We start from the raw sequence: 27,977 nt of genomic DNA, 5'->3' as shown, positions 1-27,977 counted from the left end.
GAAGAAACTAAAGAGAGCATATGGGCTCAGTGAAATTCCACTTTTTCATGGCCTTCCACACATACTATAGTACTTTGGCCAGAGGAAACCCACGTGCTTCCTTGTGGAGTTAGCATCCCCTCCTAATCTTCACAAGAGGTCCAGCTTATAAATTATTTGGAAGCCTTCCAAGGGCCAGATTAGTGTACAGGATGCAAATACCCATCTCAAATAAGGAGCAATGTCCATGCAGAAACAAATCCGACCTAAGTTTTTCACATTTTATAATACACAAACTACTATCGGGGTATTATTTAGAAAGTTAAATTTATTTTTCAGCATTAAGAGACAGACAAATATTTAAGTATTTACAAATATATACACTTTTGAGACAGGATCTGAAGACAAGAAAGGAGTAGCTAAGCCATCAGGAAATGAAATACAGGCACGATGACAGTATTGTTCCAGCAATTGTTGACATCAGGGACATGGATGAAAAACAGTCACATTCAATGCTTAGGACACAATCAGATGAAACTAAAATAGTGTATTGGTACACAGTAAAAATACATGTGATATCCATTGTTTATTGTGGCTTTCAATATGAAAACTTCTGAAGGCTTAAGTAAAGAAGACATGAAGTATACATAAATAAATTCTCAAGCTTTAAAATTTATTTTACCCTCTCTCTCTTAATAAAAACCAACTGTCAGTCTCCTTATCAAAATGACAAGCTAGCTTGATAACCACTCCTCCCATAACTAAAAAAAAGTTTAAAATTCTGAATATTTTTTTAAAAGGGCAAATCAAAGCATATAAAAAGTTATTCCCTTTAATTTAATTTCCCTAAAAATTAACATTTGACCACCCCCCCCCCCAAACTTTGTTAAAACGAACCAGTACATTCATATTCACTCTTCTCGGTCTACAAAATACAATGACTAACCACAATTTATGTCCCAATTATAGTCTTCGCAAATTCTGTTTACTTTTTTTAGTACCAGGAAGGGATCCTAGTTTGGAGGATGGTTTCACAGGTTTCCCACTTGCACAGTCCTTGGCACTGTGATAGCTGCATAAGCATTTTGTACAGAAGTCAAAACCACAGCCTTCACGGATGCACGTTGCCCTTTGGAGATGGGACTCATACTTTGCAGGAGAGCCACAGCGATGACAGGCTTTCAGGCTTTCAGTGTTTTTCAAAGTCTTCGCAAACTGTTCAGGGGGAAAATTACATTTATTCTTGGATCAAAATGAGGTCTAATGGAAGTCAGAAACCATGTTTTGCAGTGATCTGCCAATGTATAATGAATTTAAAGTATCACCTACTTTGAATATCAGTGCTCAGTGTGAAAGCACATCATGACAAGCATTTAAAAATGGTGCTCCCAAAATCTAGTTTGGCAGAATTTAACAATTGATATTTGATACAAAATCATTGTACCTGAAATTGCTACCAATAATGTGACAGTACCCCAACTGCACCAATCAGAAATTGAAGTATATGTTACCTCAGAAAACAGGGTGTGATGACTGAAAGAGGAAGAGCTCTGGTTACTTTGGTTGTTTTCTTTCATTCTTGAACTTTTTTTCAAAAAGATGCCTGGTGCACTTGCCAGTTTCTGAATATGACTAAATACTTCCCGGTGAAGAACATATTGTCTTGTATCCATCAGTTTGGAGGATGCTGCATTGTTACTCTGGTAGGAAAAATAAGGTTTTTATTAAGAGATTCTCTGTTCAAATAAATCAAGATACATTATATTAATACAGTAATCCCTTGCTATCTGTGGGGGATCCATTCTGGACCCCCCCGTGGATAGCAAAAAACGTGGAACCCACGTCCCGTTATTTTCAATGTATTCTCATGCACACAGTCAGTCACTTGTGTGCATTGAAAAAGCAGGGGCTTGCCGTCCAAGAAAGCTCAGATCTGCGGATGGCAAGCCCGCAGTTGATGCAAGGGTGCTGTATGTCATCATTTGCTAGTCTACTTGCTTGAGCCATCTCTCTAACATATCTTAACTTACTTATATTTAGATAGAACAACAGATGAATTGGGGAATTAATCCTCTAGCAGATATATGTGAGGAGAGGGGTATGTTCAGAGGTCCTCCCCTGTTTAGTGGTGCTTACTCCCAGATAAGCACCCGTATGATTGTATTTCTCCAAAATAAACAGCCTTAATTTTTATACAAAGTTGCAAATGTAGGGATAGACATGAACTATTGCATATACTTGAATATAACCTCAACTACAAGTCAAGGGCAAGGGGTTTTTTTTATGGATTTTGGTATCAAAACTATGGATTTTGATATGACCTGTAAATAAGTCAAGGGTAAAACTTAGGAGCATGTAACAATGGATGTAAAGACAAAACAATGGCAAAGAACTTACAAAAATTCCAGCAAGCATAACTGTTTGTGCTTAAGGCTGGCTGGATGAGCAGGGATTAAATCATGGCTGTACAAGGTCAGGGAAGTGACCAGGCACAGGTGGGAAAATGAGAAAATCTCCATATGCCAAAAAGGATGAAAAGGCAAAGCAAAAATGGCAACTGTGTTAGCAGCAATAATAGCTTTTAACTTTAATGTGATACTTGACTTTACACATGAGTATATCCAATAATTTTAGCCATCTGCATATTAAAGAATAGGAGGTGCATCAACATACTGTGTACTCTTCTCTTATGAGGGCAGCAACACCATATAGGTTGCAACTTCAGTCTCACTGTTGTATGTGAGTACAATATATATATAGGGATCATCAGTCTCTTAGTGTTGCAGAAGACCACAAACAGAAAGTGGTTATAAGTCTTGTGAAAGCTTGTGGTCTAAGAAAAATGAACACGCTTCCCTTAAAACTTGTTTTATAGATCACATGGCTGCAAACACACATTTGATTTTTTTTACAACCTATTCATGTTGCTGTGATACAATACCAGCATTAAAAACTGGATTTAGGTCTCTCATGTATAGGGGAAACTACATATACTTACCAAAGTGAATTTTAGTGCTTTGTTATACATCTGTAAAGCCCACTTGTCATCCTCTATAATTTTCTTCCAGGTTGTGCTTACTTTAGCCACACTGTTGTGAAAACAAACACCAATTATATTCAAAGGGTAACATCAGATCATTTGCTTATGACAATAGGTCCACTGCACAGAAAAGAACATAATCTTACTGGTCCTTTCAAAGAACTATTTATAGATTCCCTTTAGATATGTCAATAAAACAAAACAGTGTGGACTAAATTATGTATAATCCTTCTTGTGCCCCCTACTTAAGGGAGCTCTGGTGGCTCAGTGGCTATATTCCAGTATTACAGCCACAAGGTTGTGAGTTTGATCCCAGGCAGGACTCCAAGGTCCACTCAGCCTTCCATCCTTCCATAAGTTAGTAAAATGAGTACCAAGATTGTTGGGGGCAATTGGCTTACACAATATAAACTGCTTAGGGAGTGCTAGCTCACTGATAACCGGTATAGAAATGTACTTGATATTGCAGCTCAATACATCTTTCCTTCTTAAAATAAGGAATGAAGTAGTTTCAAAAGTGTCTCCTTTACGCTTAGTACAAAATTAAAATTAGATTATTCTAAGGGTTTTTGAAATCCTCTCTAGGATTTCAGCATTGCTTGCAAATGTATGGGAGAATACCGTGAGTAAAAGAAAAAACGAATCTGCAGTTCTTGAGATGGGCTTGCAATTCCTCATATCAAGTAAGTGAACAAGCATTGTTATTGTTATGTGCCTTCAAGTTATTTCCGACTTATGGCAATGCTAAGGCAAACCTATCATGGGGTTTTCTTGGCAATATTTGTCTTTCTCTTCCTCCAAGGCTGACAGTGTGACTTGTTCAAGGTCACCCAGTGAGTTTCCATGGCTGAACAGGAATTAGCCCTGGTCTCCATTGCTGTAGTCTAAAGCTGAAACCTCTACACCATACTGGCTTCCACTTATGAATAAAGTCCAAAAATACAGCTTGATTTTCCTCATGCAGTATTTTTTACATGAGGGAATCTAATGCTTTAAACATGAGCCTGAAGAAGCCTTTATAATTAATAAACCATAGTCTATGGTCCAAAACACGTTGCAGAAATAATCCAGTATGAGATCGCTTTAACTACCCTGGCACAGTGCTAGAGAATCCTGGGCATTGTAGTTTATTGTGGCACTAGATCTCTCTGACAGAGAAGGCTAAGTGTCCCACAAAACTACAGTTCCCAGAATTCACTAGCATTGAGCCAAGGCAGTTTAAGCAGCCTCCAACTGGATTATTTGTGCTGTGTGTTCTGAACCTGTTTACTTTTCTAAGAATGAACATAAACTTTACTCACTTTATCAAGTCCATGTAATCAAGATGCCTCAAGATGTTTGCTAACAAATGTCTGAACTTCCTATGGAATAATTCACCAAGAATGTCCAAGCTATCTAATCCCATGTTCTTGCCAATTAGATTTGTGAAGTCCACACTTTGCCTGGAAACCATCTTATCTAAGACTAGAGCCCATGACTTAGGATTTCTTCTACTAGTTTTTTTCAGAGTTGAGCAGACAAGTTCATGAAAATGGAGGACTGGTAACAAATTCTTTCTTCTACTGAAACTGTGGTTTGGTGTATCACTAATATTTCCTGCCAATAGTATACTGTCCTCGTGTTCAGTGGGCTCATGGTGATAGCCCAACAAAGAAGAGTATCCACTGTCCTCGTGTCCAATGTCCGCCTCATTGGCACTCCCATCATGCTTCCTCGATACTTGTTGGTTTTCTTTGTTATGTACTGGCTTTTCTCCACTTCTGCTGCAGACAGTTTTGGGACTTCCATGCTGCAGGTCACTATGCAAAAGTCTCTCCTTAGTACAATCTTTACAAAACTCATCATAATCAGCAGTGCAGAGCCCTTCCGGTTTGGTCTCTATTCCAGCTGGTTTTAATGGTGAAAGTTGACAGTGAACATGGTAACAATTAACATCACTTTTCATTTTCATTGGTTAGGGTGGAGTTTCAATTTTCTGATTTGCAATCTAAAAGAAAATAAAAATAAGATGTTAGTAAGTAACTTAGCATTGAGTACAGTGATTACCAGAGAAAACAAATAACTATTTAACTATTTGCGTTTTTTTCTTCTCCCTATAGTTTCTCCCTATTTAGAATTAGACCCTGGAACTTTATTAAAGGGTGGTATATAAACATTTTAAAAACCATACAAATTGTTTTAAAAATACAAACTTGGGTTGCATACATATAAACTGGCATAAATTGCCAAGTTAGAGTTTTTACTAGTGTAGATACAAGACACATCAAATTACTGTTGTAAAGATAGTTTTTAAGACAGAAGGATCAACCGACTAAGTTTCAAAGTGACACTAAATATGGGAGATTTACCAATGTACCATGTTAGATGAACGTGAATTAATCTTCCTGTACTGTAATACTCTGTTTAGTAGTTTACAAATCATTGTTATTAGAGGTTTGTAAACTGAGGCTGTTGTAGTATAAGGATGCTGTAGTGGGAGATTTCCTGTACTGGTTATAAATGAGGTCCCTTCCAACTCTATGATCAAACCATGGGAAATTGGCCTCCATCTTCTCCAACTTGGAAGTTCCTCTGGAAAGAGCTGTTCCACGCCCCTAAAAGTTATCAAAGGCAACTATCACAGGGCATTCTTGGCAAGTTTCACCAGAAGGGGCTTGTCATTGCTATCCTCTAAGGCTGAGGGAGTGTGACTTGCCCAAAGTTACCCAATGGGTTTGCATGGCCAAGGCAGGATTCAAACCCTGGTCTCTAGAGTCATAGTCTAATGCTCAAACCATGAGCCCATGCTGGAATCTAGCAGTGGCCAATTAAGCTGGTCTGCCTTGAGTTACACTGGGTAAAATCTATCCTCTTTCCCACAACACAGATTTACAAGGTCCCCAAATCCTCTTTCCCACAACACAGATTTACAAGGTCCCCAAAGGAAGAAACTGACAAAACTACTACTAGGTATTCCTTGCTTAAGAGAGCCCAATGATACATGTGGCTTGAAGAAACTAATTCTGGAGGCCAAGGTTTGATTCCTGACTCAGCCATGAAACTCACTGGATGACCTTGGGCAAGTCACATGTTTTCAGCCTCAAGAAAAGGCAATGGCAAACTCCCTTTGAACCAATCTTAGAAAACCTCAATTCTTTTATCTTAGAGTGGCCATAAGTTGGAAACTACTTGAAGGCAAACAACAACAACAACAAACACACATCAATATTCCAGAGCAGACGACAGGAGAGGGGAACAGGGGGATCACCCCCTTCTCGTTCCATTGAATTTGTTCCATTAGAGGGAGATTAACTATTCCCATTAAAAAAATACAACTAGTCTATTTATTAAGTGAATAAATTCCTAATTTAAAAGGTGATGGGGGGTGGGGGGGGAGAAGCTGGATGCTGTTTGGGGCAGCCAAGTACAGTTGTCCCTCTGTTTATTTATTTATTTAGATATTTATATCGCGCCCTTCAGCCCTAATGGCTCTCAGGGCGGCTTACAATATTATTTTTAATCAGACAGTTCCCTGCCCTCAGGCTTACAATCTAAAAGACACGAAACAAAAGGAAAAGGGAATGATGGAGGAAAAGGGGATGAGGTCCAGTGGTTCTTCTCTCCCTCTAAGGCCTGGACCAAGTCAGATGGATTGGAGGGAGGGCTCTTCCTTCTTCCAGGCTAGTCCTGATGGAACTGGACTTGCCTGGTGAACTCCCTCTCAGGCCAGCAGATGAAAGTCTGTTTGCACTGACTTTGAATCTGCGTCTCATGCTTACTCGCAAGGGGCAAACAGAGGGACTTAAAAAGAGGTGTGCTGCTATTCAAGCCATTATCAGCGCATTTCTGTTTTCGCAGGGGAGTCCAGAATGGATTCCCCTCAAAAGCGGAGGGGCAACTTTACAAGGATTGAAAGGACTTGAACAGAACAAACATCTTCACTGAATGACCATACATATTAAGTTAGTAATGTTCAAAGATGCAAGGTGACCAGATGTCCCCACCACAAAGATGACAAGGCCTTGTAAAATAGACATTCAAGGAAATAAAATAAAGACCAAATAAAAACTAGAAACACCCATATAAATAAAAATCCATGCTTCTTAGTCCTGCTTGAAATGCAGGACATTTGGGAATTCCTCCTGGACAGAAGGTTGAAATGTAGGACATGTCCTGGAAAAGGAGGATGTCTGCTCACCCTGCCAAAGATGAGTTCTCAAGCATCTGCACGACTCTCAAACAGTCCAAAGGGAAAGTGGTTGAATGCAGCAAATCTGCTGAATATACACTGCTGAAATGTGAGCATACATCTTCAGGATTACTGAAAAGGCAAGTAGAAACTGGATGGACATCTAACAGTGGGTTTCCCAGTGTTCCCTTAATTTATAGATTGACCAGGGTTTCTTTCCCTCCATTACCCAACAATTGCAACAACAAAAAATTCTCTACCCCCAAAATTAAAGCGTTCAAAAAGAAAGTTGGATTTTTTTGTGAAAGGCCAGCTTCGGCCCAAATATGGTAAATCTGCCATATTTACTGCCACATTGAAACTTATTAAGTTGTTCCTTCTATCTTTAAAACTATCTTCAGGTTGGTATTTTCACAAGTCTTGTATTTATGTAGGATAAAAAACTTAGCAATGATTCCAACCCAGATAATGATCACCCCTTAATGGGCAAACCATGTGCTCAGATAGACAGGTTTATTAAGCTTCTCTGCTCCAGCCAGCAACGTGGCTCCTGCTGGTGGATCTCAAGCAGCACAAGAAAAGAGGAAATCCCACAAACCATCTGCTGTAAATGGAGAAGAGCAGAGGCTCCTGCAAAACAGCACCACTGCCTCAGTACAAATAGTATCGCTCTCTCCCCAGCCATCCCCATATAACAAATATATGGGTTGTAGCTGTGGGAGAGATACTACTACTACAAACACACCATATACTACACTATTATATATATATATATATATATATATATATGGGGATGGGTGGGTAGGTGGGAGAGTGATCCTATTAACCAGAGAATGTATACCACACACAGATGCATACAGTATATATGAGAAATGGGTGGATGGGTTGGTGGGTGAGAGATCCTATTAATCCCATATATATATATATATACATACATACATATATGGAGAGAGAGAGAATGTATGCTCTCTATACCTATCTATATATGGGGATAGGTGGCTTGGTGGGGGAGAGATACTATTATCTCCAGAGAGAGAGATCCTGGTGCGCTATATATAGATAGATAGATAGCACTCTGGGGTTAATAGAATCTCTCCCGATCAAGCCATCCATCTCTACACACACACACACACACACAGAGAAAGAGAGCATATATTTTCTCTCTCTCTCTCTCTATATATATATATATGGAGTTAGTAGGATCTCTCATCCACCAATTCACATATTGTGTGTGCATGAGAGGGTGGGTGGGTACGTGGGAGAGCATCCTATTAACCATATATATATATATATATATATATGTGTGTGTGTGTGTGTATAATATATACAGACTATATGTCTCCCTGCAAGTGTATCCCCCATCTCTCTCTCTCTCTATATATATATATACACACACATGCACATACACACAACCTTAAGGTGCCCTTTTCAAAAGAAGCGCGGGAGAGAAGGGAAGGAGGAAGGGGACAGGCAGGGAAGCCCGCGCATTTGCCACCAGGCCACACAGACAGACAGACAGACGGACGGGGGGGGGGGAGAGAACATTTTAAAAAAGCTAACGCATGCCTGTCTTGTGTAAGCATTAAAACTCGACCAAGCCCCCTCCCCGCCTGGATCAGCCAGTGAGGGGCCAAAGAGGACCCCCTTCTTCCTCACATACAATAAGCTCAGGAGAAAGAGGGAACCCACAACCTGACAGAGACATACACACAATTCGTGGGGACCCCAATTGGTGGTGGTTTACACACACACACACACACACACCCCAATATATATATCCAACACAATTCGTGGGGATCCCACCTAATACATGCACACAATTCATAGGGACCCCAGTCCAAATACAAGACACACATTTCAGGGGACTCCCTTCCAAAAACACACAACTCCCTCCACAATATATATATATATACACACACACACACACACACACACACAATTCAGGGGGACTCCTCCACATACACACAATTGGTGGCCCCCTACAAACACACAATTGAGCACCCCCCCCCTTTATCCATCCTTAAAATGCCATTACAAGGAAAGAGGGGGAACCCCTCAAAGCCTTTCTTTTGGGGGGGGGATATTGGGAGGCTTCACCCCCAAATACACACACACACACACACTGCTGTCCTTCCTTCCTTCCTTCCTTTTCCCTCTTCTTCCTCTCCTTCCTTCAGGCGGGAGAGCAGAGCAGCAAGGTTTTCTCCCGCCGGCGGGACAGGCGTCCAGCCTCACCTTCCCGCTGCTTCCCTTTACTTAGAACAATAAAAAATAGTACAATAAACGGGGGGAGGGGCTCCCTTGAGATTCCCCTGCACTTTCCCTCCAAAAATCCCCACAACGCTTTCTTGGCGCCCCCAAAACCCCAAAACCTTGCTCACAGGAGAGCCTCCTCTCCAGATACCTGGAAGCACTGCGGATGGGTGGGTGGGTCGGTCGTTCTTATCTGCCCCGGCTTCTTCCTCTCCTTTTTTCCCCTCCCGCCTCCCAACGTGGTCCGCTGCTCCCTGACCGACTACCACCAGTCCCTCTTTCTCCCTTCCTTCTGGGAGAGGGAAAAAAAAACCCTTTTTTGAATTTGGTATCCAAAACCCAGGCGCCCAATTGGAGGGAGCTGTTAAAACCCCTCGGCCAATGAGTAAAGAGACGGAGGGGCGGCGGCCAATGAGGGCTCGCGGGGGCGCGGCTGCCGTTGAGGAGGGTGGCTGCCAGCCTTCCCCTCTTTCCTTTCCTTGCCGCCCTCCCATCCTCCTCGAGGGCAGAGAAATTTAAAAGGGCGAGTGGGAGGGGCAAGCTTGGCGCGCGCGCGCTTGTCTCGCGAGCCTCATCCTCGGAGGAGACGTGTTTCGTTGGAACGCGCGGGAGGCGCTGAGGCAAGGGGCCGCGCGCTGTCCCTCTCTTTCTCTCATTCTATTGGACCGGAGCGCTGAATGGTGCCTCCTCGCGCCCTTCCGCTAGAGGGCGCGCGCTCCCTCTTCTTATTCACCTGAGTTTAGAGAATCATAGAGCTGGAAGAGACCAGAAGGGCCATCCAGTCCAACCCCATTCCGCCATGCAGCAACTCTCAATCAAAACACTCCCTAGATGGCCATCCAGCCTCTGCTTGAAGACCTCCAAGGAAGGAGACTCCACTACACTCTGAGGGAGTGTGTTCCACTGTCAAACAGCCCTTACTGTCAGGAAGTTCCTCCTAATGTTGAGGTGGAATCTCTTTTCCTGGAGCTTGCATCCATTGCTCCGGGTCTTAGTCTCTGGAGCAGCTGAAAACAAGTCAGCTCACTCCTCAGTATGACATCCCTTCAAGTATTTAAACAGGGCTATCATATCACCTCTTAACCTTCTTTTCTCCAGGCTAAACATCCCCAGCTCCCTAAGTCTTTCCTCATAGGACATGGTTTCCAGACCCTTCACCATTTTAGTCGCCCTCCTTTGGACACATGGCTCCAGTTTCTCAACATCCTTTTTGAATTGTGTTGCCCAGAACTGGACACAGTATTCCAGGTGGGGCCTGACCAAGCAGAAAAGAGTGGCACTATTACGTCTCTTGATCTAGACACTATACAGTACTTCTACTGATGCAGGGAAGGAAGAAACCATGCCCTATTGTCAGTGGTTCCCAAACTGTGCCCTTTGAGAGATTTTTGGACTCCAGCTCCCAGAAGCCTCAGCCATTTTGGCCAATAGTCTAGGATTCTGGGAGCTGAAGTACGAAAAAATCCCTTAAAGAGCACAGTTTGGTGAGCCTCTGCCCTCTATGAAGAGTGGCTGAGGGAGCTGGGTATGTTTAGACTTGGGGCGGGGAGGAGGAAGGAGAAGGGGTGTCATGATAGCCCTGTTTAAATATTTGAAGGGATGCAGGGTGACCACATCTCACCGCAAAGGAGGACAACAAGCAGAATGTAGGACGTCAAAGAATGATGCAGGGACATGACCAAAAGCTGGACAAAACACTCAACAGTAATGTAAACTATGCTTTGATTGAGAGTTCCTGCATGGCAGAATGGGGTTGGACTGGATGTCCCTTGTGGTCTCTTTCAACTCTATGATTCTATGACATTGACAATTCTTAGGTCCAACTGACGCTGCAGAAATAATCCAGTTTCAGACCTGCCCTGGCTCAATGCTATGGTTTGTGAGGCATTTAGCCTTCTCTGTCAGAGTTCTGGTGCCGCAATAAACTACAATTCCCAGGATTCCTGAGCACTGAGACAAGACAGTTAATGGGGTCTCACACTGGATTTATTTATTTATTTTTTGCAATGTGCAGTGGACCAATGTCGTGTTCTAAATTCAGAGCATTTTGGAATTCCTCCTGGACAAAAGCTGAAATGGAGGACAAGTCCTGGAAAAGGAGGGTGTCAGATCATCCTTGAAGGGGTGTATTGAGGATGGAGCAAGCTTGTTTTGCTGTTCCAGAGAATAGGACCTGGAATAATGGATTCATACTACAGGAAAAGAGATTCCACCTGAACATCATTATTATTATTATTATTATTATTATTATCATCATCATCATCTTTTATTTATAAGTTTATAATTTTTATTTATTTATTTATAAAAGTTATTTATACATTAGGACGATCTTCCTGACATTATGTGCTGTTTGACAGTGGAATATGCTGCCTCAGAGGGTGGTGGAGTCTCCTTCTTTGGATGTTTTTAAACAGAGACTGGCTGTGGCCATTTGTTGGGGGTACTATGTGAGTTTCTGAATGGCAGGGGGTTGGACTGGATGGCCCTTGCGCCTCTATGATTCTATGAAACCTTGCATCCCCTTGACCACTTAAACTGGGACACTGCAGCCAGAATCCCTTTTCCCCTGCCTGGCTTCACCCCAAGGTTCATGGTGGGTTTTTTTTGGGGGGGGGGGGGGATTGTGAGTGTTAAGTCCAATAGTTGAGCTGTGTTCTTGCTTGAAAAGAGATCCTAACTTGAACACACCCGTCAAATTAATCTATGTATAGTGATCATTGATCACTAAGGCTGCATCTGCACTACAAAAATAATCCGGGTTGACACCACTTTTAACTGTCATGATTTGTAGTTTGGTGGGGGACCAGAGCTCTGTGACACAAAACTAAATGGCTTTCAAAATGGCAGCCCAGCTGCTATTTTCTGTCTCCATGTACCTTACATAAACAGATTTATGAAGAATTCCATAGCGCTGAGCCATGCTAGTCGTATCACTTTATTTCTGCAGTGGGGAGGCAGCCTATATTATCAATAGTAAAATTATAAAAATAAAAACAGGAAAAAAGACCATCAATATTTTTTTTTAAAAATGGCACTGAATAGAAATCATTCCACTTGTGAAATCATCAGAGAGAAAGGAAAAGAAAAAACCTTCAACCATAGAACCAGTGTGATGAGATGGTTTGATGTTGGACTATGACTCAGGAATGATGTTTGATTCCTCACTCACCAATGGCAAGGCACTGGATGAGCTTGGGCAAGTCACACTCTCTCAGCCTCAAGAAGGAAATGACAAATCTGCTCTGGACAAATCTTGCCAAGAAACCCCTGGAATTAGGTTGTCATAAGTCCAAAATGTCAAAGGAGCACACACAAAAGACCAACCTATCATAAATCTATGCTGCAATCCTACAGGGTCTTAATTAAAATAAATTCCACTGAAATGAGAGCTGTTTTCAGAGGTCTCTACAATGAAGATCTGTGTCTTCTAAACTTTTTACCCAAAGCAGTGTTGGCTAAAAACATGAAGCTTATACCAGCGTGTGGGCTTGAAGCCCAGCTGCCATTTTTTGTCTCCATATACCTTACATAAACAGATTTATGAAAATTTTCTATCAGACTAATAAAACAATTTTCACATTACAGTAATAAGGTGAAATGAACCTCCCACTTGAAATAAATACCATATCATATGTTTCCAGGGGTGGCTGAATAAGATTAAGCCCAACTATTAAATAAGCATTGACTTATCACCAACGCATATGTACATTCCATTGATTCAATGGAAGACTAAATTCCTCTGGCAGAAACAAATCGTGGAGGGCATTAAAGATTTAAGAAATTTTATTTAGCACAAGATTTTGTAGACTACAAAACATTTCTTCACACAAACATTCTGCACTGGTGAGCTGATTAAAACATTCAGTGTGAGAAAAAGCCTTTGTGTCTATTCAGTACAAAGAAGATAACACTGGAACATCTTAATGAATTCTTATTCACCTCCTTTGCATTGGAATCTTGTTTTTAATGTTCTTTTGTTCAAGATGGAGCAGGATGTCCTGAGAGACAGGAGTGTTTTCTCCCTTAGGCTTCTACATGTATTGCTATTACTCATATCAGATATGCATTCTTTTTTCTTTTTCACATACTGGCCTCTTTTTCCAAAGCAAAAGACAGTGGGGCACTGCTGGCAGCTAATGGCATATACACCATCAGAACAAGCTGTATGCACCATGGACTTGTGTGCCTTAAGTTATTAGGGCAGACCTAAGGCCAACTTTCAAGAGATTTAGCATGATTTATTCAGTGGAGGTTTATGGTTGCCTTTCTCTAATTCTGAGACCTTGTGACTTTTCCAAAGTCACCTAGTATATTTCCATTCAAACACTCAAACCAATATACCACACTGGTTTTGACCATTTGGTGACTGTCAATGGAAACTGCTAAGGTAATGATCATTTGAAAACCAGCCTGGTGTAATGGTTTGAGCATAGAGCTATGACTCTAGAGACCAGGATTTGAATCCATTCTTAAGCATGGACACCCAGTGGATGACTTTGAGAAAGTCACACTTTCTTAGCCTTAAGAGGAAGGCAAAGGCAATCCCTTTGGTTCAAATCTTGCCAAGGAAAGTCCACGAGTTTGCCTTACAGGCACCATAAATCAGAAACAACCCCAAGGTACACAACAACAAATGACCACTTTGTACATTTTAATTCTCTTTCATTCTACTGAGTACAGTCCTCATGAATTTAACCGTCAAAGCATATGTACTAATACAGTTGAGTATGTCCTCAACTGAGGAAATATTCCATGAATCTGAGAAAACAGATTACAGTCCACAAGATAACAACAAACGTTTTCATTTATAAGGTAAGATGACTTTGTTTCTGCCACAACTTGCATTAATTTCTGGAAGCAAATCTAAACCTGTTGTCCAAGGTTCCTTTCAGACTGACTGCCTACATACAGTGGATAGTGCTGTAGCAGATGATTCCACTTGCTACATTTATTAAAATATTATTTTCCCAGTACAGTTGGCCCTCTGTTTTTCCGGGGAATCTGTTCCGGACGCGCACACACACACCCTGCGAAAAGGGAGGCTCGTGCATATTCATGCCTGTGTGTGCAGGCTTGAATGGGGTGTGTGCTTGTGTGCGCAGGGGCGCGCCCCATTAAGAATAGTGGAAATCGCCCCTAAGAACTATTACTGAGATCTTAGCCATCTTTAGAATACACAAGGTAAGATTCAAACACAGCTGCTGTAAAACAGGGACTCAGGATCTATTTAATGTTTCACAGCAAAAGAACCAATTAAATAAATTATCACAAAATTGTTTTACACGAGTACATGATCTTCCTGTTAGTTTGTTAAATTATAATTTAAAGTTTCAACTCTTTCATTCTTCCAGTAATTTCCACCTAGCACTGCTTTTGTCACATCCTGATAGTTTTCCACAGAACTCATCTGTTTAGCAGGAATGGAAACGTGGCTTTCATGTATTTTAGACTATAGCTCCCACAGCTCTTACCACTGGTCATGCTGACTGGGGCTTATGTAACTTGTAATCAAAACCATCTGGAGGACCTTAATTTTCTTCATGAAGTGCAGGATAAAAGTATTTTCATAGCATCTGTTTAGAAACATTTATCAACTTTGGGACATTCAAATTATACCATCACTTTACTTCCACTAACAGAAAAGGGCTTTTGCCAGTTCCTCTCCCCTACCTCCTTGCTGTGCACCTTCAAATCCATTTCTGACATGACAACCCTACCACAGGTGTTGTTGGGTTTTTTTTTGCAAGATTTGTTCAGAAGTGGTTTGCCTTTCTCTGAGGCTGAGAGAGAGTGAGATGCCCACAGTCACTCATTGCATTTCCATGGCTGAGCATAGATTCACACCTTGATCTCCAGTCAAACGCCAATGCTCAAACCACTCTGGAAATCTCTGGAGATGTGTATCCCAGCTGGAACAATAGGAAAAGCCTGGGAATGACCCAGTATCTCCAAATCAATTGATTTCATTTGCCTTCAGATAGCAGGATAACAATTTCCCTTTGCAAACGTCAGCCATATTTGCCAGTCCATAGTTTTGTTGTGCCCCCTAGTTGGGCAAATTAAAAGTTATCACCTTATATCTACCATCCCATGTTCTAACTTTGTCTCATTAAAATATATATATATATATATATATATATATATATATATATATATATATGCCAAGATCAATACAGAAATATTATGCATCTCTTAATGCCTTTATGAAAGAAACAACATTTGATTTAATGTGTTGTTTCTTGAAAACAGAGAGGCAGTTGCTTTCACTTCCCTTTTCTAAACATGAATTATTTGGAAGAGCCTCCCATATATTTATTGTCTGAAAGCTTATATTAAAAAATATACATCTAAATATGAATAAATATTGTGGTACATTGTGAAAAACGTAAAATGCTCAAGTTGTGTACATAATCATGTTAGCAGCTATACAACTCAGTTTTTCTAAATAAATCACTAAACAAGAGTTTTCAAACTGTTGATAAAATTTTGTACAGCTCTTTGGACAGCTACTAAATACTGCAAGATGACTTCAGTCTAAAACACAGAGGATAAAATCCTATTGTATTACACTCTTCTGAATCAGTTATTATTCAAGGAGGAACAAAATAGCGTGGAGAATGAGTTAGGTACATTAACACAGCTGTCCTTAACATTTAGAAGTCTGCAGAATATTTCCATTTTAAGTTTTTGAACAGTAGGACACTTGAACTGTCACTTACTGATGGAGTAATATGTAAAATGAGAGTTCATATTTTAGGACTTTTTATTCTAAATCAGGCATGCATCTATAATCATACAAAGCTCTCATTTTTCCATATGTTTAAGTTAGGAGAGATCAGAGATTGTCTCTTTCTGCAGAATGTGTTTTAAAGGTGGTAACAAAACTCTGAATGCGTTCTCTGTATATGGCAGACAGATGGGCTGGGAGAGATGAAAAACAGCATATTATGAGGCAGACAAGTGTTTTTAGACAATATCATGGGTTACTGTATATAAAACTAATGCACATCAAGTAGAAATCCAAATGCATAACACTAAACTAAACAGAGCATGAAAAAACTTTTTATAGATGTAAACAGTGCTACAAAGATATTTTATCTGTCAGCATGCTAGACCTTAAAACCCATTAAAAACAACACTTTTACTCTGAATCTTTGGATTACATTATCAATAATGTAATAATTCAAAACATGCACTAACTTTGTTATAGCATGCATATGGGTGGAGCTGAACTTCTGCTCAGGGGACACTCTCCCTGATATATGGGAAAGGGTAAAATATGATTACCAATTTCTGCTTCCTCTTCAGTCCCTTTTGCTTTCTCAAAATTGGTTGTGTACAATCAGGAGACTACCCAGAACAGGGATGAGAGGATAGTAGGTAACAGCTCTTCCCACTTCTACCAGTAGCATCTCTTCACTACATCAACAGCCTTCTATAAACAGAAGGGGCTCTTTGATTCAGATACTGAAACCTAGATATGTTTTTAATTATAATACACACTTAAAATTGGTGAGTTTTCAATTTTCTACCTGTCTTTGAAAAAAAGCAATGAGATTGCTAATTCAGAAGTGGAAACTACAATCATTCTAAAGCTTGTTAACTTGTTTAATACTCTGTAGTTGAAGCTGTGTTTTTCTTAAGAAAAAACTTTCCCCTTCAAATAGTGGTTTGAGGACTTTTTCACAGGCAGAGAAGGACTTCTAAATCAGATAGGCCCAAACACTACATTGTAGCAAAGGTGTTTGGATGCACTTCCATACCTGTTATGCAGGATAAAATGAAGATCACCTTAGCTTGGTTGGGTTGCTTTCTGAAATCACTTCTATTAGTGCTTCAAAATCAGCATATTCTCTCAGGGCCTCTATCATTTCATCTAGCAGTTCTTCCCCCAACATGAATTGTTCGATATGATGCACCGATCTGCTTATTCTGTGGTCAGTGACCCGATCCTGGGGGAAGTTGTAGGTTCTGATTTTCTCAGATCTTCCTTTGGTGCCAGTCTAAGCAGCAGAAGGGAAAAAAAACCATGATGACTCTTACTTTCCACACAATATATAGGTTGAATGTTTAGGCACCACCATTTTCCCCTCACCCAAGAGAAGCTCGTGTTCTTTTTCATGGAAATGGTTTAATACAATGAAGGTATACACAGCACTTAACAAAGTTCACATAAGCAAAACCAAGAAGCCACCCTAAGTAGAAGGTACCACCTTCCTGTGTAGAACTAACAATCTAAAATGTTCAAGTAAAGAAAACAAACAGAAGAAAGAAAAATGTCACAGGAGAGGCTTACAGACCTATTCATTATTCTTGCTATTAAAAAGCAGCTACTGTAAATGAAAGTCACATATGAAATTGCTATCTCCTTACATTTCTGCCCTGCTCTGGTCTCCTGGACACTAACTAGATTATTGTGCAAATAGAGATCAAATCTCTGAACATCCCTCCACACTCACCCCAGTACTCCCTACACTTATAAAATTTGCAAGTCATGTAAATCGGTCCCTCAGGAATCCAAATCTGGTAAAACCCATCAAAAATACATTGTGAGGCTCCTGTCCTTCCATTTCCAATACAAAGATGACAATAATTTTACATCATTGTGATTTTGAGAAACCTATTTTCCTCATGATAAGGGATCTTGTAGTATCTTTGAGACTATCTGAAAGAAAGAAGCTGGTAGCATGAGCTTTTGTAGATTTGAGCCTACTTCCTCAGATGCATGCATCTGAGGAAGTAGGCTCAAGTTTACAAAAGCTCATGCTACCAGCTTATTTCTTTCAGATAGTCTCAAATGTGTTGCAAGATCCCTTTGCATACTGATTTTCCAGACTGACATGGCTATGTCTTTGAATATTTTCCTCATGTGCTTTTGTTCTTCTATTTATCATTCCCAGCTTCACTTCATGTACCTGTTTCGTAGGTCTCAACACATACACCTGCTCCCAGTTTCATCATATGCTGCTCATGCTTTTCACTATGCTATATATAGTTGTCATTAGAAATGTGGTGCTGGAAAAGAGTTCCAGGACTATTGTGAACTATGAAAAAGCCAGAACGAATGGCCCTAGAACAAATCAAGTCTGAACCCTCTAGAAGCCAGGATGACTATATGAAGCTGTCATACTTTGGCCACATTGTGAGAATGGAAGACATGATTCACTAGAAAAGGCTACTAGGTAAGACAGAAGGCAGTAAGAATGAGGAATACCGCATTCCTAATTGATAGACTCAATCAAGGAAGCTACAGCCCTGAATCTGCAAGATGACAGAGTGACTGGGATTTCTCTCAGTCATACTGTATGTTGAAGATGACTTGACAGCAGTTAACAACAACAGGTTGTTGTCACATTAGAATTCAAATTCATTTTTCAGTCATAAGAAATAATATTGGGAAAGAATAAAATTACTTGAATCTTTCTGGCAGTTTCTCTCTTCCTCAACTCTTCTTCAAGCTTCTTACTATACAGCCTGGCACGAAGGATCTGCATAGCCTTTTCTTTATTTCTTATTTGAGACCTTTCTTGTTGACATTCAGATACCACACCTAGAGCAGGTACAAGGCAAAAATAAAAATAGAGATAAGCAATGGTTAAAAACTAACAAAAAAATCAGGAACATATTGAGAAGCATTTAAGAAGCATGCTGGACAAATATATAACTTCAGTTGTGGGTGCTTAACTTGCATAGGATTGGAACCTTAACAAATGTTGTGGCTACAAGTCTTTATCAGTTCCCTCAGTGCAATCACTACTGAAGTACAGGGCTATACTATTAATTCTTTATACAGAAATATGAATGCTTCAGTTTTGCATGATATACAGACATTATACTTCTCAGATGCTTTAAATTCTTATGTACATAACAACATTCATACTAACAGTATTTCACTCTTTCTGAAAGAGAAAATATTTTAGTGAAGCTCCCATTCTCCCTCTTCTTTCTTTTCATTGGGGAAATAGCCCTTGGGGTGGAAGGAGCTTTCTTTCCTGGGTATTTTTTTTCCTGACTTTTGCACTGCTAATCACTTGGTTCTGTAGACATTCAAAGGTGGCCCAGCATTGTCACATAGAAAGATGCGGCCATGTTGTTTAAAGTGATTTTATTCTATGCCACCCTAAGATCACTGGATGTAGGATGAAACACTAATAAATAAATATTAGCACATTTTGGCAGAGATGACTAAAGACCTTGTAAAACTGTAAATCCCAAGATTTCATAGGATGCAGCTATATCACTTAATAGTGGTGTTGAGTTGCATTATTTCTACAGCAGAGATGTACCCTCAGGCAGCAAGATCCTTCAAGTGATGTTTCTTTCTCATTTTTAATGGTGATTCTATTGATATCTGGGACCTTCTGTGTATAAAAGCATTTGCCTCACTACTGAACAATACTCCCCTCATGAAACATTACAATATAGAGTCTTTAAGGGGAAAAAGATTTAAGTATAGGTGAAATAAAATGGAATTTACCTGTGGGAATATGGACTATACGTACAGCACTATCAGTGGTATTTACATGTTGACCACCAGCTCCACTGGCTCGTTTAGTTTCAATACGTAACTCTTTAGGATTAAGTGTCAGATTTATCTATAACCGGAAAGAAGCACACTTTGATTATTCTTTACATGCTGTAACAGCTCATTTAAGTTACCGATTGTTCTCAACTGCATAACATATTCACACTGAGCAATCATACACATTTTACAACACTCTGACACAATCAGCTTTCAATCTTTAAACTTGGTGAGGGCATATCTGGACCAGAAAGTCTGAGCAGCAACTTCTGTTTAACAACATTATACCTCATTTGGTTGTGGTAATATTGCTACAGTCATTGTGCTGGTATGAATGCGGCCTTGCTTCTCTGTTTTAGGTACTCGCTGTACACGATGAACTCCTCCTTCAAACTTCATTTGCCTATATGCCTCAGGGCCTGCTATTGTGGCAGAAGCATGTCTCAATCCACCTTAAAAACAAAGACAAGGGAAGACTCAAATAGCCACATGACACTTTTTTTCATACTGATTGGTATAAAATGTAGACTTTCTCCATTCGATTTGTTGCAAAGTGTCCAGTCTTTAAAGTAGCTATAATAGATTTGGACACTTTGCAACAATCATTTCAGTGAAAGGCTATCAATCAGTGCTACTCCACTGAGTAAGACACAAACTGCAAACATACAGTTTTGGTGTCATTAAACTATAAACAGTCACAGGGCATGGCTAGGGTTTATCCACGCACTGTACAGAGAATATGGAGAGAACAGTCTATCATCAGAAAGCTATTTGCTTAAAGTTCAGTAGCATGGTGCTAGACAACAATAAGCAACAATGTGAGAACAATCTTTCCATTCACAAGATGTTGCAACCATATCTCTCTTTAGTACCAGGGTACCAACAATCATAGTTGCAGGAAAAATGGTTTATCTGTAATGCCTGTATCTGACTAAGTGTCCTCTATCTTGACAAAGGAGGAGATGCTCAGGTTACCTACCTATATCACTGGAAGTATATTCCAAAATGTCAAAATTCCAGTTTTTATATGCAGCATACTGTTGATACATATCAAACACCTCTGCAGTGAATAGCATTGCTTCTTGCCCTCCAACTCCAGCAGTCACTTCCATTATAAGATCACTTTCATCTGTTTCTTCTGAAGGAATCAAATGCAATACTATCTGCAAAATACAAAAATAATGCCCTATTATTTTTCTTTTTAAAAAGTACTTCACTTAATCTCATTCTATCCCATATCTTTCTGGAAAAGCTTATACAGCAATATAAATTAGCAAATAAATTGGTGTGTTTTAGCCATTTTTCAATGCATTTTTGATATTTATATCTAAAGATATACAAAGTAAAATTCCCTATGGCCTGTTACAGACTGCCAAAATAAAGCTGCTTCAGGTCTCTTTGGAGGCATGCTATTTAAATGATGCATGGGTCCTAAGAGTCCGGAGGTTGCACCAAAGCCACACTCCATTCCTAAGCACTGGAGTGCAGCTTTTGGTGCAGCTTCCAGATTCTTAGGATGCATGCATCATTTAAATAGCATACCTCCAAAGAGACCCGAAGCAGCTTTATTCTGGCAGTCTGTAACAGGCCCATCTGTCTAGCATTTAAAGTAGATTTCATCCCATCATCTATCAGTCTTGGTGCTCCTAAATGTGTATTTTTTTGTTAATGTACTAATGACTGTACTGTCACATTCAATTCACAGATGGCTTAATGGTGGGAGAGAAGGGCACAATTTAAACCATCAGCTACAGAAGCATTTCCTATTTAAGTACAGAAACATCCAAAAATATAATTAAAACAACCTGCAGCTGGTGTCAATTCAAAGTAGTTCTCAAAAGAGACCTTAAGGACCAAATTTATTATAGCTACTTTAAAGACTGGACACTTTGCAACAAATCGAATGGAGAAAGTCTACATTTTATACCAATCAGTATGAAAAAAAATAAATAAATCCAGTTACCACATAGCAATTCCTATGTGGTGATGTTTAAGTTGAAAAAATACATGGACCTTCAATCTGTTCAATTTCTCTTCTCATACCATCACTGGATGTTCTTGGCAGTGGCATCAGTGCACTATGTCCTTTAGAAAGCCGCTCTTCATACTGGGGCAAGGAAGCATATTTTCATACTTTCAGTTATAATTTATCTCCTTTGCTTCAGTAGGCCCTGTAGTTTACAACCATGCCTTCAGAACTAACTCATGAAATACAGGTATACCTCAGTTAATGAGGCAGATGTGTTTCTGGGCATTCCTTCTTTAACAGAAAATATGATACCATAGGCAGAAATAATATTGATCGAACAGGGATAGGTTTCTACACCATAAAAAAGAAGAGCAATTCTAACATGTTTCAGCAATTATTATTTTTTAATCCAAAATTAACAAGATGTATGTCAGAAATGAAACAAGCAGGTCACTATATAAACAATCAATTTTACAAAAATAAACATTTCTCAGGGGCTAAACAGATGTGGCTAAGGAGTGGCCTGCCGCCTCCTCTTTGCTAGCTGGATTGGGGCTGAGGAAACTGCACGCCATGCCCCTAACCCAGTTGATTCCCAGCGCAAAAAGAAACAGCAGAAGACCACTCCTTTTGGTGCTGGGAAAAGGGTGCCCTTGCCCCAGTGGTGGGTTGTTGTTTGTTTGTTTGTTTTGGCATTTCTTCAGCACAGTGTGTGCAAATGTTGTGCTGCAGAAACACTGCAACACTTCCTGCTGTGTGGTCAGGCATGTGGTGTGACAGCACTCTGAGGGTGGAGTCGGGGCAAGTGGCATGCCCCCACTCCACCCCAACGCTGGCTCATAGGGCTGGTCTGTACAGCCTCTTAATTTTTTAAAAAAATTATCAAGGATTTCTCCCTCCCTGATCACAATTGTCAATTTATCAATTTCAGCAAGTTACACTGTCTTCATCAGCCAATTTTCTCCTGTTGGAGTAACATTTTCCTTCAGTCTCTGACCATAACAATTCTTGCCACCATTAGCATATTCTCCATTTGACCATACAACATTCCAAGTAAAAAAGTCTCTGGTTTCAGCTGTATTTTAATTTTAAAAATGTCTTCCAATATTTTATGAATCGAAGTCTAATACTTCTAAGCTTTATCACATGTCCACCCCATTTTAAAATGTAAAGTCTTTGAAGCTTCTAGACACCACTCAAAAGTATCTTTCTGTATGCACTGAGGGGGTATTTCTTTCTTTCTTTCTTTCTTTTGGTAGCCTCCATTTTTCTAATGATTTCCCATTTGGTGGCCAAACTTCTAGACTTAAGCTTTTTTAAAAACAGTCTGAGCTGGGGTGATCTGGTCAGACAGGCATATCTGCTCTCCCCTTTTCTCTCTGCATTGCTGTTCATGCATGCTCAATGAGATATTCTAAAGGCAGTTGCTATTCACTCTGTCTGTTGTAAGCAGGTACAGTGGAACCTCGGGATACGAAATACCCGGGTTACGAATTTTTCGGGACCCGAAAAAATCCAATTGGAAATTATTGATCCGGGTTACGAACGTTTTTTCGGGTCCCGAAAAAACTTTTGGTGCTTTTTGCCGCGATTTTACACCAAATCGCGGCTTTTCCCCATTAGCGGCTATGGGGATTCGGCTTGCGAAAGCCGTTCGGGTTACGAAAGCGGCCGCGGAACGGATTACTTTCGTAACCCGAGGCTCCACTGTATAGACAGCTACGGTAGGATGAGCTAGAGCAGGGGTTCCAAATCTTTTTGATTTGCGGAGTGCTTTTTAGAATCAGTTTCTATGGCAGAGCCCCTAAGAGGTCTACCCTATGTTCACGCTTTTTTTCCACTTTCTGTTTCTTATTCTTTAATTTCATTCAATTTTTATTTCTTTCACTTTCCTGGAGCAGCTGTGGAGCATCTGGGGAGTGGAAGTGAAGCCCTAAGGGCTCCCTAAAATACAGGTTGGGAACCCCTGAGCTAGAGTATTCCATTCTTTCACAGCTCAAGATTTAGTGCATTGTTTAATGCAGACAAACCGCTCGATTCTGACACCAAAACATCTATGTTTCTACAGCTTTCCATTACCTCGCAGTGCATATATTGCTGAAAGACTTCTAGCTAAAGAGAGAGCAAGAAAGAAAAGTTGAGGTCTGGGTGAAGATAAAGACTGTATTAAAAAAAAAAGGGGGGGGGTTCTTTATTAGAGGCTTTGTTAGTTGGGGTATGCCTGTAATGTAATAGTGGCGGGTTATAGACCGCCCATTTGGGGTGGTCTGGACCCGCCCCTTTCCCCGGAGTATTGGGGCCTCAGCGGCTAGAACGGCAGCCGCTGAGGCCACGATCCGTCGCTTTTCAGGCTGCGGGGAAGCAGCAAAACGCCGCTTCCCCACAGCCTGAAAAGGGGTGTCCCTGGGGCTTCAAGCCCCAAGGACACCCCGCGGCGGCGGGGAGAAGAGATCTCTTTTAGTCCGCTGGGAGCAGCCTTCAGACGGCTGCGCCCAGCGGACTAAACCAGGAAGGAGCTCCGAAACGGAGCTCCTTCCTGCTCCGTGTTCAGGGCTCACTAAGCGCCCTGGCGTGGAGCAAGGACGTCACATCCGCACCGCCCCGTCTAGAGGCGGCGCGGCCGTGACGTCCTCACGGCGGCGGCCGTATGGAAGGGCTGCCGCCGTTTAGTGCGTGACGAGCACGCACTAGGGTTAGGGCGGTGCGGAAGCACCGTCCTTTTGTAACCCTAGTGCGTGCTCGTCATGCACTAAAGTGCCGGTCTGTAACCGGCCAGTATTAGGAATTGTATGTGACAAAGGGGAAAGAAAATCTGTGGGGAGGGTATTTTCTATTCCAATTGACTGGCAGTAGTAGATAAAATAGGCTTAAAATTAAACCTTACATTTCAATGGTGACTAAATGAGTGTGATCTTCCAGTGTGCATATAGCATATACAGTGCGCCCGCACCATGTGCGGCCTTCAGCTTACACTGAAGCTGCAGCTGGGAGGAAACAATGGTGAGTGCACCCATTGTTTTTAATGGGGCTTAAGCATATGCATTTTTCCCTGCTGCGGGGGAGGGGGGGTCCAGAATGGATCCCCCATGAAAGGGAAGGGCCCACCGTACCACCATATTTGAAAGTATACTATTCAATACATCATACCTGACGTTTCAACTCTGCTAACTCTTCCTGACAGGAAATAATTTCTTTTTCTGCAAGTTTTCGCAAGTCTTCATTTTCATCTAAAACAATATATTATTAATTATTATGTGTCATATTTCAAGGGATTATAGATAAATGTAAATGCAACACAGGTTCTGTTTGTAGGCTCACAATTTGATAGACACAAAACAAACAGAAAAAGGGGAGAACATGAGAAGAGGCACATTCAAGTACTAAATTTTACAGAAAATTATATAGTAGCCAGGCAGATCGGTCAAGACATAGAAGACAGTCCCAAAACAAAACAAGCGGCAGCAGATCCCAGAAAACTGAAGACTTTAATACCTCACCCTGATGCAATCAAGCAAAACAGCACAGTCTATAAGACAGTGGGCCCACAAACAGAACCTGTGTTGTATTTATAGTTCTGGATGAAGGCATCTAAACCACATTTTGCCTCAGATGAGTTAATGGAGGGAGACTTGCTGGCTCATCTTTCTTTCATTACCCTTATTAATTTTTTGTCTGTCCTGAATCCTGCATCATTCAGCTTCATTAGATGACCCCAAGCACTAGTATTATTAAAGAGAGAAAATTTTTTCCACTCACTTTTCTTCCTACCACTTTCATGTTCTTCACTCTCCCCCCCTCTATTTACCTTTCCACCACAAAATTAAAAAACCCCAAACTTTGCAAACATTCATAGGGAACTCAAAGACACGGCCATGTTAGTATGCTAAATATGTTGGTACACTAATCAATATGCTAAGGGATCTTGCATCACCTCTGAGAATAATTGAAAGATAGCACTTGGTAGCATTAACTATCAAAGACTTGAGTCCACGTCCTGAGATGCATTCATAGGGAGGTTTATCAAATTTCCTAACTGGTATGTCTCTCTACCAAACAAGGATCTTTTGGGTGGAAGATCTTTTCTGGCCCTCACATGTGGATAATTGAATACATGTTTTTATCTTTTAGTGCCTTCAGGAAAAATACTTCTGCTTCTTGAATTCTTTATCAGAATGTACTTCAGCCACCTGCTTCCAATTCAGAAATTGTTTTCTCTCAGGAGAAAGTGCCCTAGATCAGTGGTTTCCAAACTCTGGTCCTCTTGAACTTCAACTCCCAGAAGCCCAAGACAGCTTGGTCAACAGTCAGGAATTCTGGGCGCTGAAGTCCAAAACATCCGGAGGCCAAAGTGTAGGAACCACTACCCTAGTTAGATTACTGTTTTGTCCTAAAAAGATAAATGGCTGATGTGTTTTCTGTCATCGTTCAGTGACACCTATTCTCTGCTGAGGATACAGAAGACCACACGCATCTATTAAGTCATGGATGAGGAACACCAGGTCTCAGGGCCAAACTGAAGACATTTTAAGCACACCTCAATCCAGCATTACCTGCTTCCCAGCATAATTTGACCACCCATTATTTAGTGGTTTTCCAGCTTTTGTAGTTCCCATTCCAAACTGGGAAAAGTTCAAGTTCTTCTCCTTGGTCTGAAGTTACTGGAAGTTAAAAAAAAAGCTGAAACGTTTACTCCTTCCCATTTCCCTTTGGTACACCCAGTGGCACTGTGGTCCTTGAAAACATCTCTGAGATTTAATCTGACCCTTGGGAAGAAACAAGTCCTCCACTCTTGGGAAGGTGGGCAGCAAAGGTTGGCCTGCAGCCTTTCTACCAGTGAAGATCCAGTGCCAGGAAGGTGCCCATCCACCGTGTGTGTGTGTGTGTGTGTGTGTGTTTGTAGCTTTCCAGCAGCTGCTGGAGCAGACATCAGAACACATGGCTAGAAACGAGTGTGTGCCTTCAAGCCACCTGTTGATGTGTGGCAACCCCATGAATTCCATAGGGCCTTATTAGGCAAGGAATACTCAGAGGTAGGTTTGCCAGTTCCTTCTTCTGAAATGCACTCTGCTGCACCTGGTATTCGCTGGTGGTCTCCCATCCAAGTGCTAACTAATGTTGACCCTGCTTAGCTTCTATAGGATCAGGTGCCCTGGGGTATTCAGGCCCTTCAGGAGTGCGCCACACCCTTTTTAAGAGCATGATTGGCCAAGGCATCTTTAACATAGATGCAAATCACACTGCAGAAATGATCCAGTTTGAGAGCGCTTTAACTGCCCTGGCAGGGAATCCTGGGAATTGTAGTTTGTTGTGGCACCAGAGCTCTCTGGCCTCAGAAAAATGTCAGTCCCCAGGATTCCCTCCCTCGCATTGAGCCAGGGCAGTTAAAGCGGTCTCCCATCAGCCAGGGCTGGCACGTCCCACTGCAGCTCCCATCCTCCCCGCCGCTTCACCTTCCCGGGCCAGGCGCTCCGTGTCGCGCAGCTCCCCTTCCTTGGCCCTCAGGAGGCGGGTCAGGGCTGCCACCTCCGGCGCGGAGCCTCGGCGGTGCTGCTGCCGGTCCAGGAACCGCTGGAAGGCCGGCGTGGCGAAGAGCTCGAGAGGCCCGGGCTGGCTGCTGAGGAGACGCCATCCCCGCGGAGGACGACGGGCCGCCCGCAGCAGAGCGGACACTAGGCCAAGCCACATGCCAATGACAGCCTCCTCCCCTGCACCGCCGAGAGGACCGCGACTTCCGCTTCCGGAAACAGAGAGCCCTAGGCATTCCCTTCTTCTCTCTCATAAGTCATAGAGGAAAAGAAGCTGAGTGGATACCCATCACTTCCGGTTTCCGTCTGAAGAGGGAGAAGTAAGGAGGCTGGGCGATCTCCCTTGAGTCCCTACGCAGCCCTTTTGTTTCAGGGTTCACTCAGGCGCTCAACTGGGAACCGGAAGTGGGAGAGTTCTGCAGGACTCCTGTAGTCTCTCATTGCTACTTCGGAGTCCGGCCTTTAGAAAAAAGACGAAAGCATTCGGCTCATGGCGGCCCTTGATCGCTGCGCATGCGCTG

General features: G+C 41.4%; 2 protein-coding genes across 5 annotated transcripts; both read right to left on the bottom strand.

Annotated features, from left to right (window-relative positions):
- Window positions 1-289: 289 nt before the first annotated feature.
- Window positions 290-7,881, bottom strand: FBXO5 (F-box protein 5). Its single transcript, XM_089530175.1, has 5 exons — window positions 7,197-7,881; window positions 4,321-5,006; window positions 2,978-3,068; window positions 1,491-1,679; window positions 290-1,194 (listed from the first exon to the last, which is right to left on the bottom strand). Exons 2-5 carry the CDS (start codon window positions 4,968-4,970, stop codon window positions 943-945), a joined length of 1,182 nt encoding a protein of 393 aa, XP_089386301.1. The 5' UTR covers window positions 4,971-5,006; window positions 7,197-7,881; the 3' UTR covers window positions 290-942.
- Window positions 4,881-27,696, bottom strand: MTRF1L (mitochondrial translation release factor 1 like). Of its 4 annotated transcripts, none has more exons than XM_089530172.1 (8): window positions 27,382-27,696; window positions 25,079-25,158; window positions 20,942-21,125; window positions 20,251-20,414; window positions 19,918-20,035; window positions 18,854-18,990; window positions 17,232-17,443; window positions 4,881-5,006 (listed from the first exon to the last, which is right to left on the bottom strand). In XM_089530172.1, the coding sequence occupies exons 1-8, from the start codon at window positions 27,614-27,616 to the stop codon at window positions 4,967-4,969; spliced, it is 1,170 nt and encodes a 389-aa protein (XP_089386298.1). In that variant the 5' UTR covers window positions 27,617-27,696; the 3' UTR covers window positions 4,881-4,966. The 4 variants fall into 4 exon arrangements, with proteins under 4 accessions (XP_089386298.1, XP_089386299.1, XP_089386297.1 ...); XM_089530173.1 differs by having other exon boundaries at window positions 4,919-5,006; window positions 17,204-17,443; XM_089530171.1 differs by lacking the exon at window positions 4,881-5,006 and adding an exon at window positions 14,075-16,361.
- Between the last annotated feature and the right edge of the window lie 281 nt (window positions 27,697-27,977).

The sequence above is a fragment of the Sceloporus occidentalis genome, unplaced genomic scaffold, assembly GCF_023333645.1.
Source record: "Sceloporus occidentalis isolate IW3139 unplaced genomic scaffold, rSceOcc1.0.p SCAF_6, whole genome shotgun sequence".
In the NCBI taxonomy this organism is placed as follows: Eukaryota; Metazoa; Chordata; class Lepidosauria; order Squamata; family Phrynosomatidae; genus Sceloporus; species Sceloporus occidentalis.
This window is presented reverse-complemented; position numbering and strand designations above follow the sequence as displayed.

What these genes read in the sequence shown, in the direction of transcription:
- MTRF1L (XM_089530171.1), bottom strand. Translation starts at nt 27,616, where the DNA reads ATGTGGCTTGGCCTAGTGTCCGCTCTGCTGCGGGCGGCCCGTCGTCCT. An exon ending in GGAGCGCCTGGCCCGGGAAG is followed by an intron (nt 25,159 to 27,381) that starts GTGAAGCGGCGG and finishes ATATTGTTTTAG; the next exon opens with ATGAAAATGAAGACTTGCGA. An exon ending in ATATACTTCCAGTGATATAG is followed by an intron (nt 20,415 to 20,941) that starts GTAGGTAACCTG and finishes TTTGTTTTTAAG; the next exon opens with GTGGATTGAGACATGCTTCT.
- FBXO5 (XM_089530175.1), bottom strand. Translation starts at nt 4,970, where the DNA reads ATGAAAATGAAAAGTGATGTTAATTGTTACCATGTTCACTGTCAACTT. An exon ending in GATTACATGGACTTGATAAA is followed by an intron (nt 3,069 to 4,320) that starts GTGAGTAAAGTT and finishes TTTTCACAACAG; the next exon opens with TGTGGCTAAAGTAAGCACAA. An exon ending in ATCACACCCTGTTTTCTGAG is followed by an intron (nt 1,195 to 1,490) that starts GTAACATATACT and finishes CCCCCTGAACAG; the next exon opens with TTTGCGAAGACTTTGAAAAA.